The sequence below is a fragment of the Salmo salar genome, chromosome ssa22, assembly GCF_905237065.1.
Source record: "Salmo salar chromosome ssa22, Ssal_v3.1, whole genome shotgun sequence".
Classification (NCBI taxonomy): Eukaryota; Metazoa; Chordata; class Actinopteri; order Salmoniformes; family Salmonidae; genus Salmo; species Salmo salar.
The window spans coordinates 37995025-38011643 of record NC_059463.1 but is presented as its reverse complement, the minus strand read 5'-3'; the positions used below and the strand labels follow the sequence as shown (position 1 = coordinate 38011643).

At 43.3% G+C, this 16619-nt stretch overlaps 2 protein-coding genes across 2 annotated transcripts in view; one reads left to right on the top strand and one right to left on the bottom strand.

Annotated features, from left to right (window-relative positions):
• The window catches only part of fkbp5 (FKBP prolyl isomerase 5), a gene marked incomplete at its 3' end in the record, with an annotated part of 45637 nt that overhangs the window by 10742 nt on the left and 18276 nt on the right, over positions 1–16619 (bottom strand). Inside the window, 1 exon segment of the mRNA NM_001141081.2 lies at positions 10391–10402. Coding sequence (NP_001134553.1) covers positions 10391–10402 — 12 coding nt within the window.
• On the top strand, positions 5744–11946 carry LOC123729646 (uncharacterized). Its single transcript, XM_045705135.1, has 2 exons — positions 5744–11118; positions 11556–11946. Exon 1 carries the CDS (start codon positions 6672–6674, stop codon positions 7683–7685), a length of 1014 nt encoding a protein of 337 aa, XP_045561091.1. The 5' UTR covers positions 5744–6671; the 3' UTR covers positions 7686–11118; positions 11556–11946.

The window sequence follows — 16619 nt, the reverse complement described above, 5'->3', positions numbered from 1 at the left end:
ACAATAACAGCACTTACAGATGACCGGGAAAGCTCTAGCAAGGAATACATTTTACAAACTGACTTCTTGGAAAAGTGGCATCCTATGATTGTGCCATGTTGAAAGTCACTGAGCATTTCAGTATGGCCATTCTACTGCCAATGTTTGTCTATGGAGACTGCATGGCTGTGTGCTCGATTTTATATACCTGTCAGCAACGGGTGTGGCTGAAATAGCTGTATCCACTAATTTCAAGTAGTGTCCACATATTTTTGTAAATATATATATATATATATATAAATGTACATAGGTATACAACCCCACTGACTCAGAGCAAAGAGTTAAAGACACACACAACTGTATGCTATTCCATGCACAGGCGCTAGCTGCATGCTCTGTTCGGCTTCAGAATATGGAATACGTGTATATGTGTGTGGGGGTCCCATGCGTGCAGCCAGGTATGCATTGAGATTGTACCTTGTTGCAGTTCTCCACAACCAGTGCATACTCTCTCAGCCTCAGGTAGCACATTGCCAGGTTGAGCTGGGCGACCAGTAGGAAGTCCTGGATCGTCTGCTGCTGTTCCTTCCCTACACCAAACTCCATCTCGAGCCACGACACAATACGCTGGTATTGGACCACCGCCTGTAGGAAACACCCTGCCTAGAACCAGGGACAACACATGCAGTAGGTTTTGCAGGTCTCTCATGCAAAGAAGATGATAAGCAACATTTAATAGCGCAAAAGAAATGTGCAAAGCAGGCACGTTACACAGATAGGGCTCTACCAATGCAGTGCACATGCCCCTTTGCCCTTCCAACCTCTAAAGTTCCCTTTTGTTTTGGGTTATAAAAAAAGTATACAGTACCAGTCAAAAGTTTGGGCACACCTACTCATTCAAGGGTTTTTCTTTATTTTTTACTATTTTCTACATTGTAGAATAACAGTGAAGACAACAAAACTATGACATAACACATATGGAATCATGTAGTAACCAAAAACGTGTTTAAACAAATCAAAATATATTTGAGATTTTAGATTCTTCAAAGTAGCCACCCTTTGCCTTGATGACAGCTTTGCACACTCTTGGCATTCTCTCAACCAGCTTCATGAGGTAGTCACCCGGACTGTATTTCAATCAACAGGTGTGCCTTGTTAAAAGTAAATTTGTGGAATTTCTTTCCTTCTTAATGTGTTTGAGCCAGTCAGTTGTGTTGTGACAAGGTAGGGGTTGTATACAGAAGATATCCCTATTTGGTAAAATACCAAGTCCATATTATGGCAAGAACAGCTCAAAAAGCAAAGATAAATGACAGTCCATCATTACTTTAAAACATGAAGATGAGTCAATCCGGAAAATGTCAAAAACTTTGAAAGTTTCCTCAAGTGCAGTCGCAAAACCCATCAAGCGATATAATGAAACTGGCTCTCATGACGACCGCCACAGGAAAGGAGGACCCAGAGTTACCTCTGTTGCAGAGGATAAGTTCATTAGCGTTAACTGCACCTCAGATTGCAGCCCAAATAAATGCTTCACAGAGTTCAAGAAACAGACACATCACAACATCAACTGTTCAGAGGAGACCGCGTGAATCAGGCCTTCATGGTCGAATTGTTGCAAAGAAACCACTACTAAAGGACACCAATAAGAAGAAGAGACTTGCTTAGGCCAAGAAACATGAGCAATAGACATTACACCGGTGGAAATATGGCCTTTGGTCTGATGAGTCCAAATTTGAGATTTTTGATTCCAACTGCCGTGTCTTTGTGAGACGCAGAGTAGGTGAATGATGATCTCTGCATGTGTGGTTCCCACAGTGAAGCATGGAGGAGGAGGTGTGATGGTGTGGGAGTGCTTTGCTGGTGAGACGGTCTGTGATTTATTTAGAATTCAAGGCTCACTTAATAAGCATGGCTACCACAGCATTCTGCAGCGATACGCCATCCCAACTGGTTTGCGCTTAGTGTCACTATCATTTGTTTTTCAACAGGACAATGACCCAAAACACACCTCCAGGCTGTGTAAGGGTTATTTGACCAAGGATAGTGATGGAGTGCTGCATCAGATGACCTGGCCTCCACAATCACCCGACCTCAACCCAGTTGAGATGGTTTGGGATGAGTTGTACCGCAGAGTGAAGGAAAAGCAATCAACAAGAGCTCAGCATATTTGGGAACTCCGTCAAGACTGTTGGAAAAGCATTCCTCATGAAGCTGGTTGAGAGAATGCCAAGAGTGTGCAATGATGTCATCAAGGCAAAGGGTGGCTACTTTGGAGAATCTAAAATCTAAAATATATTTTGATTTGTTTAACACTTTTTTTGGTAACTACATGGTTATTCCACATGTGTTATTTCATACTTTTGATATATATATATATACACTGCTCAAAAAAATAAAGGGAACACTAAAATAACACATCCTAGATCTGAATGAATGAAATAATCTTATTAAATACTTTTTTCTTTACATAGTTGAATGTGCTGACAACAAAATCACACAAAAATAATCAATGGAAATCCAATTTATCAACCCATGGAGGTCTGGATTTGGAGTCACACTCAAAATTAAAGTGGAAAACCACACTATAGGCTGATCCAACTTTGATGTAATGTCTTTAAAACAATTCAAAGTGAGGCTCAGTAGTGTGTGTGGCCTCCACGTGCCTGTATGACCTCCCTACAACGCCTGGGCATGCTCCTGATGAGGTGGCAGATGGTCTCCTGAGGGATCTCCTCCCAGACCTGGACTAAAGCATCCGCCAACTCCTGGACAGTCTGTGGTGCAACGTGGCATTGGTGGATGGAGCGAGACATGATGTCCCAGATGTGCTCAATTGGATTCAGGTCTGGGGAACGGGCGGGCCAGTCCATAGCATCAATGCCTTCCTCTTGCAGGAACTGCTGACACACTCCAGCCACATGAGGTCTAGCATTATCTTGCATTAGGAGGAACCCAGGGCCAACCGCACCAGCATATGGTCTCACAAGGGGTCTGAGGACCTCATCTCGGTACCTAATGGCAGTCAGGCTACCTCTGGCGAGCACATGGAGGGCTGTGCGGCCCCCCAAAGAAATGCCACTCCACACCATGACTGACCCACCGCCAAACCGGTCATGCTGGAGGATGTTGCAGGAAGCAGAACGTTCTCCACGGCGTCTCCAGACTCTGTCACGTCTGTCACGTGCTCAGTGTGAACCTGCTTTCATCTGTGAAGAGCACAGGGTGCCAGTGGCAAATTTGCCAATCTTGGTGTTCTCTGGCAAATGCCAAACGTCCTGCACGGTGTTGAGCTGTAAGCACAACCCCCACCTGTGGACGTCGGGCCCTCATACCACGCTCATGGAGTCTGTTTCTGACCGTTTGAGCAGACACATGCACATTTTTGGCCTGCTGGAGATCATTTTCCAGGGCTCTGGCAGTGCTCCTTCTGCTCCTCCTTGCACAAAGGCGGAGGTAGCGGTCCTGCTGCTGGGTTGTTGCCCTCCTACGGCCTCCTCCACGTCTCCTGATGTACTGGCCTGTCTCCTGGTAGCGCCTCCATGCTCTGGACACTACGCTGACAGACACAGCAAACCTTCTTGCCACAGCTCGCATTGATGTGCCATCCTGGATGAGCTGCACTATCTGAGCCACTTGTGTGGGTTGTAGACTCCGTCTCATGCTACCACTAGAGTAAAAGCACCGCCAGCATTCAAAAGTGACCAAAACATCAGCCAGGAAGCATAGGAACTGAGAAGTGGTCTGTGGTCCCCACCTGCAGAACCACTCCTTTATTGGGGGTGTCTTGCTAATTGCCTATAATTTCCACCTGTTGTCTATTCCATTTGCACAACAGCATGTGAAATTTATTGTCAATCAGTGTTGCTTCCTAAGTGGACAGTTTGATTTCACAGAAGTGTGATTGACTTGGAGTTACATTGTGTTGTTTAAGTGTTCCCTTTATTTTTTCGAGCAGTGTATATTTTTTCCCAGTGTCCTCCTCAGAGTTATCTGACTCCAAAACATCCACACATTATTGTTTTTCCTGTTGCAAAAGCATCAGCTAATCTTCCTGGGGTCCACATAAAACATGAAACATGACATAATACAGAACATCAATAGACAACAGCTCAAGGACAGAACTACATAAACATTGTTTTGTTTTTTTAAAGGCACTCGCAGCCTACATATCAATACATACACACAAACTATCTAGGTCAAAAATGAATTGTTTGACTCACCATTTTTTTATTTTTCACCTTTATTTAACCAGGTAGGCAAGTTGAGAACAAGTTCTCATTTACAATTGCGACCTGGCCAAGATAAAGCAAAGCAGTTCGACAACATACAACAACACAGAGTTACACATGGAGTAAAACAAACATACAGTCAATAATACAGTAGAAAAAAATAGGTCTATATACAATGTGATTTGTAGTGGAAGAAAGTGCAAAGTAGAAATATAAATAATGGGGTGCAAAGGAGCAAAAATAAATGAATAAATAAATACAGTAGGAGAAGTGGTAGTTATTTGGGCTAAATTATAGATGGACTATGTACAGGTGCAGTGATCTGTGAGCTGCTCTGACAGCTGGTGCTTAAAGCTAGTGAGGGAGATAAGTGTTTCCAGTTTCAGAGATTTTTGTAGTTCGTTCCAGTCATTGGCAGCAGAGAACTGGAAGGAGGGACGGCCAAAGGAGGTATTGGTTTTGGGGGTGACCAGAGAGATATACCTGCTGGAGCGCGTGCCACAGATGGGTGCTGCTATGGTGACCAGTGAGCTGAGATAAGGGGGGACTTTACTTAGCAGGGTCTTGTAGATGACTTGGAGCCAGTGGGTTTGGCGAAGAGTATGAAGCGAGGGCCAGCCAACGAGAGCGTACAGGTCGCAGTGGTGGGTAGTATATGGGGCTTTGGTGACAAAACGGATGGCACGGTGATAGACTGCATCCAGTTTATTGAGTAGGGTATTGGAGGCTATTTTGTAAATGACATCGCCAAAGTCGAGGATCGGTAGGATGGTCAGTTTTACGAGGGTATGTTTGGCAGCATGAGTGAAGGATGCTTTGTTGCGAAACAGGAAGCCAATTCTAGATTTAACAGTGCATTCAGAAAGTATTCAGACCCCTTGACTTTTTCCACATTTTGTTACATTACAGCTTCATTCTAAAATGGATTAAATAGATTTTTTCCCCATAATGACAAAGTGAAAAACACATTTTTAGAAATGCTTGCATTATTAGAAATATAAACAGAAATACCTTATTTACAAAAGTATTCAGACCCTTTGCTATGAGACTCGAATTTGAGCTCAGGTGCATCCTGTTTCCATTGATCATCCTTGAGATGTTTCTACAACTTGATTGGAGTCCACCTGTGGTAAATTCAATAGTTTGGACATGATTTGGTAAGGCACACACCTGTCTATATAATGTCCCACAGTTGACAGTGCATGTCAGAGCAAAAATCAAGCCATGAAGTCGAAGCAATAGTCCGTAGAGCGCCGAGACAGGATTGTGTAGAGGCACAGATCTGGGGCAGGGTACCAAAACATTTCTGCAGCATTGAATCTCCCCAAGAACACAGTGGCCTCCATCATTATCAAATGGAAGAAGTTTGGAACACTTTATTATAGTGGTTAAGATGCACTTTATAGTGGTTAAGATGAACTTTCATTGTGTTCCATTGTGCTTATCGCCCCTAGTGGAGATTTCTGGTACTTAAAAAGACTGCACAGAAACAGGAAGTAGAGTAGAATAGTCATTCTGCACGCAGAGAAGCCGTTAAAAACAACGCTAGGGTGCAGTTCTTTCAGCGCAGCTATTTTTTGTCACGCTTCAGCCTCTGAAAATATTTGTTTGTAAGTTCAATTCAAGCATATTGCTAGTGATGATAATATTGTTTATTGATAAAATTGCTAACTTATCAATGTTAGTTGGTTGTATTTACTCACGCAAATTGTCTTGCCTTTCATGTATGCCAGTCAGCTGTATTAGTTTTCTCGTGCGTCATGTAAACGAATTGTAAAACATACAATACTGTACTTTTGTTACTGTTTCTAGTGTAATATGCTTTGTTACTGAACAGAGGTGTTTTCACATTATTAGAGTAATGAAAAGAGTTGGCAAGTTGCTACTCATACGGTAATTAGCTATCTAGTTTGGCATCATGCCAGATACATGGTTCATTGGCAATTGTTTTGTATTTATGCAACTTCAACTTGAAATGTAGTGTAACGACCCTGGGTTTATAAGCGCGGATATCGACTCTGCCGCTTGAGCATGCTTTTGCGGCACAGTGGATAGCGTGCTGGACTTTGGGCTAGAAGGTCGAGTGTTCGAGACCTGCTCGCTACCTGTTTCATTACAGTATAATGTACAGCTACAGTATGTCAATGTGAATTGAATACTAGAGCATAGTGTTTTCTGCATTTTGCAGTTTCACAACATAAATGTTTTCAATATATCCGTTCAAGGAAAGTCTTGGTAGTTTTATTGAAGACTTAGTTGTTAGCTATCTGTCTAGTTTTGCATGGGAATGCAATTCCAGGGCAGAATAGTGAAAAAAGATTCTCACGGCGGACTCAAGCACAAGAGTAACCGCACATGGTGGTCATGATTCTGTGTTCATCAGCCAACAAAGCCTCTGATCCTAGGGAAGACCAGCAGTCTACGATGCAACAACCAGAGCCAAGTGTTTGACAGAGAGAGATGGAGGAGCCTCTTCAGCACATTGGGACCAAGTCTCAGTCTACAAGATCAAGGTCATCAAGGTCATCAAAACAGTCAAGCAGATCCTCAACGGCGAGTTCTGCAGCCATCAAAGCACGTGCCAAGGCGAACGGAGGAGACTTGTGCACGCACTATGCGGAAAAGGAAGCTTCTGTGATGGAACTAAAGGCGGAACTAGAGGCCAGCTTGTTGAAGCAAAAGGCTGGCCTCAATGCAAGTGTATATGTTCTCCAAGTTGAGAGAGCAGCTGATGTTGCGTTGGCTGAAGCTGCAGCCTTTGAAACAGCTGTAGGATCAGAACGCAGGGATCTTCGCAAAGAACTAGACACAGGGCCACAGCCCTTAAGTCCAGTCCAACGTACTTGTGAGTATGTGCAACAACATGCTAGGCCCTACTTTGCTGAACTGCCATTTGAAGTAGAGACACAAGAGCTTAGTGTTGACCCAGCTACACGCCACAATCCAGAAAGTAGCAAACAAAGGAGCATGAGCAGAGACAGTCCGTTCAAAAGAAATGAACAGCAGCATGGTGGAAATGGAAAACAAGCCCACTTCCAGACACACACAAACAGTTTCCCTGAGTCACAAGTGGCATCAGACCTCACCAAGTACCAACTGTGCCATGAGATGGTGAGTTCCGGACTCCTGAAGTTTGATGATCGCCCTGAAAATTATTGGGCATGGAAAGCATCCTTTCTCAATGCGACCAGAAACTTGAATTTATCAGCCAGGGAAGAGTTAGATCTAATTACCAAGTGGCTAGGGGCAGAGTCGTCTGAGCAAGCAAAGAGAATTAGATCTGTCCATATTCTCAACGCAACAGCAGAGCTTAACGTGGTCTGGCAACGACTAGAAGAGTGCTATGGTACACCCGAAGTGACCGAGAATGCACTGTTGAAGAAAATTGATTTTCCAAAACTGTCTAACAAAGACAATCACAAGCTAAGAGAACTGGGAGACCTTCTTCTCGAACTGGAGTGTGCTAAAGTATAAGGGTAGCTTCCAGGCCTCGTTTATCTGGACACATCTCGGCGGGTAAACCCTATAGTAGAGAAACTTCCATTCAGTTTACAAGACAAATGGATAGCACAGGGATCCAAATACAAGGAGGACTATCGGATAGTAGTCCCACCATTCTCGTTCTTCTCGAGATTCATCAGGAACCAGGCGAAAACTAGAAACAACCCAAGTTTCACCCTCAACTACCCAGGTGTCTACGAAAAGGGAGATACCTGTCAGGTATAGCAGCAAGACACCTGTGACTGTATACAAAACAGACATGTCATCTGAGCCCTCAGACCACAAACCAAACCCAGTAAGACAAAGGTTGAAAGCCCTGACCATCACTGCCCAATACATGACAAGCCTCATCCTCTTAAAAGGTGTCGAGGGTTTAGATACAAAACTCTAGATGAGCGCAAATCATATCTCAAAGAGAATGGCATTTGTTTCCGATGTTGTGGGTCAACTCAGCACAGAGCTAAAGACTGTAAGGTGTCAATCAAGTGTTCTGATTGTGACAGCAACAGACATCTTGCTGCTCTGCATCCAGGCCCAGCCCCTCCAACTGCAGACACCGCTACAGCAGAGAAAGAGCATGGCGGGAAGCAAGGTGAAAATGCTCTTCCATCAGTCACTAAAAAGTGTACTAAGATCTGTGTTGAGGTAGCCAATCCAAGATCATGTTAAAAAATATGCCTAGTCAAAGCTTATCCAGCTGGGAAAAGAGAGAAAGCTGTCAAAATGTATGTAGTGCTCGATGAGCAGAGCAACAAATCTCTGGCCAAGACAGAGTTTTTCAATCTCTTCAACATCAATGACAACTCTGCTCCACAAATCATGAAGACCTGTTCTGGGCTAACAGAGACTTCAGGCAGGAGAGCCATTAACTTCATGGTGGAGTCTATAGACAGACACATGCAGCTCACTCTCCCTACTCTGATAGAGTGTGAAATGATGCCAGACAATAGGATGGAGATTCCCTCCCCTGACATTGCGCATCATTTACATTTACATTTTAGTCATTTATCAGACACTCTTATCCAGAGCGACTTACAGTAGTGAATGCATACGTTTCATTTCATGCATTTTTTTTGTATATATTTTCTTTTTGTACTGGCCACCCGTGGGAATCAAACCCACAACCCTGGCGTTGCACACACCATGCTGGCGTTGCAAACACCATGCTCTACCAACTGAGCCACAGGGAAGGGATCATCATTCCCATCTGCAATCAGTGGTGGACAAAATTCCAGCTGTAGACCCAGACGCTCCCATCCTCCTACAAGTGAGTTGTCACAAGCCAAAACCGCAATCATTCATTGTGTGCAACATGAAGCCTTTAAAGAGGAATTAAAATGCCTTGAAAAAGGAAAAGAGTTCCCAAAACAAAATACACTTGTCACGTCCTGACCAGTAATAGGGGTTATTTGTTATTGTAGTTTGGTCAGGACGTGGCAGAGGGTATTTGTTTTATGTGGTTCGGGGTGGTTGTGTGTTTAGTGGTGTGTTTGATTTATGTATTCCGGGGTTTTTGGGCACTGTTCTATGTTAGTGTATTTCCATCTAGTCTAGTCTATTTCTATGTTTAGTTTATTGGGGTTGGACCTTCAATTGGAAGCAGCTGGTTATCGTTGCTTCTGATTGAAGGTCCTATAAGTAGGAGTTTGTTTTCATGAGTTTTTTTTGTGGGAGATTGTGCTGGGTATAGCTTTGGTGCCTTACCGGCCTGTTATTAGTCGTTGTGTACGTATTTATTTTGGTTTATCTTCTTTGTCTGTTTAAATAAAAAGAAGATGAGTACACATTTCCCCGCTGCGTCTTGGTCCACTTTACCCTACGACAACCTTGACAACACTCAAACTGAACCCAGTGATTGATGAGGATGGGTTGCTGAGGGTGGGAGGCCGCTTATCCTCTGCCAACATGTCACAAGATGAAAAACATCCTCTTATCATCCCACAGACGCACCACTCTGCTGGTAAGACATTATCACAAGCAAGTGGCTCACCAGGGCCATCATTTTTCAGATGGAGCTATTCCAGCAGCAGGGTTCTGTATTATTGGGAGCAAACGTCTGGTCTCTGGTGTCATCCACAAGTGTGTCACCTGCCGCAAAGTTAGAGGAAGGTTAGTTGACCAAAAGATGGCTGACTTGCCTGCAGACAGACTCACATCTGAGCCACCATTCACCAGTGTTGGACTATGGACCATGGAATGTCATAACTCATCGCACTAAAGGTGGTAGTGCATACTCCAAGCACTGGGTGGTACTCTTTACATGTATGTCTACTAGAGCAGTCCATATTGAGCTCATCAAATCCATGTCCACATCCAGCTTCATCAACACGCTGAGGCGGTTTTTTTTCTCCATCCGTGGTCCAGCAAAAGTGCTATGCTCTGATAAAGGTACAGACTTTATAAGTGCCTGCAGGGAACTGGGAATCAACACAAATGACTCAGAACTGACTAAATACCTCACAGACAAGGGATGTACTTGGATATTTAATCCCCCACACTCGCCTCATATGGGTGGTTCTTGGGAGAGACCCATTGGGGTTGCCAGACGTATCCTAGATGCTATGTTGTTTCAGAAAGGCTCCACTCGTCTCACGCATGAGGTCTTGGGCACTCTTCCGTCTGAAGTTATGGCAATAATCAATGCGAGAACCCTTGTGTCAGTGTCAACCGACCCTGACATGCCTGCCCTTCTCACACCCTCAATGTTACTCACACAAAAGACCAGCGCTACCTAAGCCCCTTCGGGATACTTCCACATGAACGACCTTCATGGAAAACAGTGGAAGCAAGTCCAGTGTCTCGCTGACACCTTTTGGAAAAGGTGGAGACAGGAGTACCTGACAACACTGCAGAGATGCAGAAAAGCCTAACGTAAAAGTAGGAGATGTTGTCTTATTGAAAGACAGTCAGGCGCACAGAAATGACTGGCCAGTCTGGCATTTGGTCAAAACCTTTCCCAGTACTGACAAAAAGGTAAGGAAAGTAGAACTAAAAATTGTCACACAAGGACTGCTAAGGTGTTTCTGAGACCAATCTCAGAGATCGTTGTTCTTCTTTCTGAAGCATCCTAGAGACAAAATATATTTTTTTAAAGAAACATTATTTGTTTCTTGATACATGTTTTATTTCATAGTGGCACAATTTCATTACACCAGGCGGGGAGTGTATTGCCATCCTGTAGAAGGTAACATATTTTATTATAGTGGTTAAGATGGACTATCACTGTGTTCCATGGTGTTTACTGCCCCCTAGTGAAGCTTTCTGGTACTTAGAAAGACTGCACAGAATCAGGAAGTAGAGCAGAGTAGTCCTTCTGCAAGCAGAAGCAGTTAAAAACAACGCTATGGCGCAGTTCTTTCTGTGCAGCTATTACTTGTCACGCTTCAGCCACTGAAAATATTTGTTTGTAAGTTCAATTCAAGCATATTGCTAGTGATGATAATATTGTTTATTGATAAAATTGCTAACTTATCAATATTAGTTGGTTGCATTTACTCACGCAAATTGCCTTGCCTTTCATGTATGCCAGTCAGCTGTATTAGTTTGCTCGTGCGTCATGTAAACAAATTGTAAAACATACAATACTGTACTTTTGTTACTGTTTCTAGTGTAATATGCTTTGTTACTGAACAGATGTGTTTTCACATTATTAGAGTAATGAAAAGAGTTGGCTAGTTGCTACTCATATGGTAATTAGCTATATAGTTTGGCATCATGCCAGATACATGGTTTCTTGGCAGGTGCTCTGTATTTATGCAACTTCAATTTGAAATGTATAATGTACAGCTACAGTATGTCAATGTGAATTGAATACTAAAGTATATTATGTTCTGTATTTTGCAGTTTCACAACAAACGTTTTCAATATATCCGTTCAAGAAAAGTCACGCCTTGGGAGTTTTATTGAAGACTTAGTTGTTAGCTATCTGTCTAATTCTGCACGGGAACGCAATTCCAGGGCAGAATAAAGACTCTTCCTAAAGATGGCCGCCCTGCCAAACTGAGCAATCGTGGGAGAAGGGCCTTGGTCAGGGAGGTGACCAAGAACCAGATGGTCACTCTGACAGAGCTCCAGAGTTCCTCTGTGGAGATGGGAGAATGTTCCAGAAGGACAACCATGTCTGCAGCACTCCACCAATCAGGCCTTTATGGTAGAGTGGCCAGGCGGAAGCCACTCCTCAGTAAAAGACACATGACAGTCCGCTTGGAGTTTGCCAAAAGGCACCTAATGACTCTCAGACCATGAGAAATAAGATTCTCTGGTCTGATGATATCAAGATTGAACTCTTTGGCCTGAATGCCAAGCGTCACGTCTGGAGGAAACCTGGCACCATCCCTATGGTGAAGCATGGAGGTGGCAGCATCATGCTGTGGTGGCAGGTAGCCTAGTGGTTAGAGCGTTGGTTGCAAGATCGAATCCCCGAGCTGACAAGGTAAAAATCTGTCGTTCTGCCCCTGAACAAGGCAGTTAGTTCCTAGGCTGTAATTGAAAATAAGAATTTGTTCTTAACTGGCTTGCCTAGTTAAATAAAGGTAAAAAATACATACAAATGCTGTCGGGATGTTTTTGGATATAGTCAGGATTGAGGGAACAATGAACGAAGCAAAGTACAGAGAGATCTTTGATCAAAACCTGCTCCAGAGCGCTCAGGACCTAAGACTGGGGCGAAGGTTCACTTTCCAACACGACAATGACCCTAAGCATACAGCCAAGACAACGCAGCAGTGGCTTCGGGACAAGTCTCTGAATGTCCTTGAGTGTTCGATCGGACTAGAACCCGATCGAAGAATTGCTTAAGCCTTTCCCAACAATGCAGCTAAAAAGTAACAAAATTAATAAATAAAAAAGGAAATAGTAACACAATAAAATAACACAAAATAATACCATTTTAATATAATTTCTGATAAAAAAAAACGAATGTGTTGGATATAGTCCCAGTCGGTATTAAATAGAACATTGAGGCCCCACCCGCCTGTGGGGAAAACAACCCAAGGTACCTTGGTTATTAATTATAATTATAAATTAAATTATCCCATTGGCTCACAGCAAAAACCTGACCTTTTTCAAACCAATTTTCTTCTTGTCTGCTTGCTTTAGTCAATTACAAAACTACATGTAGATGTCTTACCTGTGATTAAATGTTTTCCACACGCATCGCTACGTGTAGCCTACTTGGACAACGGGTCCCCACAATTTCCAACTCTTACACACCAAATAGCGTGAAGCCACAGTGCTCTTCTCGCAGGTTTGACTTCCCTACGTGGGAGCATTGCGAACCGCAAGTCGGGATTTTTGACCTGGTTACATGTACATTGAACAACACAGCAGCCTTTCAGCATGTTTTGTTATTTCTGTATAACAAAAATCTACAACGAAGGTGGGTCTTTCACAGTGGGGGTCAACGAGAAAGAATGCTTGTTTTCCCCAGTTTGTGGGCATAGTCGAGGGGAATTCCTTATTATTACATGAATACCAAATGGGACTATAGTTCAAATGCTCTTCAAATGCACTCATTAACAATTAATAAATATCCCATTCATGACATATATATACATTTATAAATATGTACAGTGCCTTCAAAAAGTATTCACAACCCCTTGAATTTTTCCACGTTTTGTTGTGTTAATGCCTGAGTCAATAAGTATTCAACCCCCTTTATGGCAAGCCTAAATTTGTTTAGGAGTAGAAATTCACTTAACAAGACACATAATAAGTTGCATTAATAGTGTTAAAACATGATTTTTGAATGACTGCCTCATCTCTGTACACCACACATACAATTATCTGTAAGGTCCCTCAGTCGAACATTACATTTTAAACACAGATTCAACCACAAAGACCAGGGAGGTTTTCCAATGCCTCGCAAAGAAGGGCACCTATTGGTAGATGGGTAAAATAAAAAAGTAGACATTGAATATCCCTTTGAGCATGGTGAAGTTATTAATTACACTTTGGATGGTATATCAATACACCCAGTCACTACAAAGATACAGCCGTCCTTCCTAACTCATTTGCCAGAGAAGAAGGAAACCGCTCAGGGATTTTACCATGAGGCCAATGACGACTTTAAAACAGTTACTGTCACGTCCTGACCAGCAGAGGGAGTAGTGGTGTAGTATTTTGGTCAGGACGTGGCAGAAGAAGTCTGTATGTGTTGTCGAGTATGTCTGTTTCTGTGTTAGTCTTGTGACTCCTAATCAGGAACAGCTGGGGATCGTTGTTCCTGATTGGGAGTCATATATTTAGGAGTATGTTTGTCACTTGGGTTTGTGGGTGGTTGTGCTAACACTGCTAGTCTTTTGTTTGTACGTAGCCTGTTAGCAGTAATTATTGTTTTTCCTGTGGATGCTTTGCTCTTATATATTAAAAAGATGAGTATCCACATTCCGTCTGCAGTTTGGTCCATTCAACACGGCAACACTCGTGACAGTTACAAAATGTAATGGCTGTGATAGAACACTGAGGATGGGTCAACAACATTATAGTTACTCCACAATACTAACCTAAATTACCGAATGAAAAGAAGGAAGCCTGTACAGAATACAAATATTTTTAAAACATGCATCCTGATTGCAAGAAGGCACAAAAGTAATATTGAAAAAATTTGAGTACCACGCTCCATATTTTTAAGCATCTATGGCAAGACCTGAAATGGTTGAGCAATGTTTATCAACCAATTTAACAGAGCTTGAATACATTTTTTTAAAGAATAATGGGAAAATTTTGCAAAATCCAGGTGTGGAAAGCTCTTAGAGACGTATCCAGAAAGACTCACAGTTGCAATCGCTACCACAGGCGCTTCTACAAAGTTTTGTCTCGGGTGTGAATACATATGTAAATTCGTTTTTTTCTGTATTTCATTTTCAATAAATTTGCATTAAAAAAATAATACATTCTGTGATGTTGTGTGTAGATGGGTTTTGAATTCAGGCTGTAACACAACACAATGTGGAATAAGTCAAGGGGTATGAATACTTTCTGAAAGCACTGTATATGAATGGGGAGACAAACCGTCAAATCAAATTTTATTGGTCACATACACATGGTTAACAGATGTTATTGCGAGTGTAGCGAAATGTTTGTGCTTCTATTTCCAACAGTGCAGTAATACCTAACAAGTAATCTAACAATTCCACAGCTACCTAATACACACAAATCTAAGCGATGGAATAAGAATTTAAACATATAAATATATGGATGAGCGATGATCGAGCGGCATAGGCAAGATGCAATAGATGGTATAAAAATAGTGTATATACATATGGGATGAGTAATGCAAGATATGTTAACATTATTAAAGTGACTAGTGATCTATTTATTAGAGTGGCCAATGATTTCAAGTCTGTATGTAGGCAGCAGCCTCTCTGTGTTAGTGACGGCTGTTTAACAGTCTGATGGCCTTGAGATAGAAGCTGTTTTTCAATCTCTCTGTCCCAGCTTTGATGCACCTGTACTGGCCTCACCTTCTGGATGGTAAGCAGGGTGAACAGGCAGTGGCTCGGGTTGTTGTTATTCTTGATTATCTTTTTGGCCTTCCTGTGACAACGGGTGCTGTAGGTGTCCTGGAGGGCAGGTAGTTTGCCCCCGGTGATGTGTTGTGCAGACCACACCACCCTCCTGGAGAGCCCTGCGGCTGTGGCGGTTCAGTTGCTGTACCAGGCGGTGATACAGCCCGACAGGACGCTCTCAATTGTGCATCTGTAAAAGTTTGAGGGTGACAAGCCAAATTTCTTCAGCCTCCTATGGTTAAAGAGGCACTGTTGCGCCTTCTTCACCACACTGTCTGTGTGGGTGGACCATTTCAGTTTGTCAGTGATGTGTACGCCGAGGAACTTAAAACTTTCCACCTTCTCCACTGCTGTCCCGTCGACTGCTGTTTCCTGAAGTCCACGATCATCTCCTTTGTTTTGTTGACGTTGAGTGCCCTCACCTCCTCCCTATAGGCTGTCTCGTTGTTGGTGATCAAACCTACTACTGTTGTTTCATCTGCAAATTTGATGATTGAGTTGGAGGCGTGCATGGCCATGCAGTCATGGGTGAACAGGGAGTACAGGAGGGGGCTGAGCAAGCACCCTTGTGAGGCCCCAGTGTTGAGGATGCGCGAAGTGGGGGTGGCCCATCAGGAAGTCCAGGATCCAATTGCACAGGGCGGCGTTGACCCAGGGCCTCAAGCTTAATGATGAGATTGGAGGGTACTATGGTGTTGAATGCTGAGCTGTAGTCAATGAACAGCATTCTTACATAGGTATTCCTCTTGTCCAGATGGGATAGGGCAGTGCACAGTGTGATGGCGATTGCATCGTCTGTGGACCTATTGGGGCGGTATGCAAATTGAAGTTGGTCTAGGGTGGCAGGTAAGGTGCACTTCATGATGAGTGCTACGGGGCGATAGTCATTTAGATCAGTTTACCTTTGCCTTCTTGGGAACAGGAACAATGGTGGCCATCTTGAAGCATGTGGGGACAGCAGACTGGGATAGGGAGAGATTGAGGTTAAACACACCAGCCAGCTGGTCTGTGCATGCTCTGAGGACCCGGCTAGGGATGCCGTCTGGGCCGGCAGCCTTGCGAGGGTTAACACGTTTTAAATGACTTACTCATATCGGCCACGGAGAGGGAGAGGCCACAGTTGCAGGCCATGTCGGTGGCACTGTATTATCCTCAAAGTAGGCAAAGAAGGTGTTTAGTTTAGTTAGAAGGTGAACATCTTGGCCATGTTCTGTTATAATCTCCACCCGGGCACAGCCAGAAGAGGACTGGCCACCCCTCATAGCCTGGTTCCTCTCTAGGTTTCTTCCTAGGTTTTGGCCTTTCTAGGGAGTTTTTCCTAGCCACCGTGCTTCTACACCTGCATTGCTTGCTGTTTGGGGTTTTAGGCTGGGTTTCTGTACAGCACTTTGATATATCA

Coding starts and splice junctions, on each gene's coding strand:
- LOC123729646 (XM_045705135.1), top strand. CDS start 6,672: ATGGAGGAGCCTCTTCAGCACATTGGGACCAAGTCTCAGTCTACAAGA.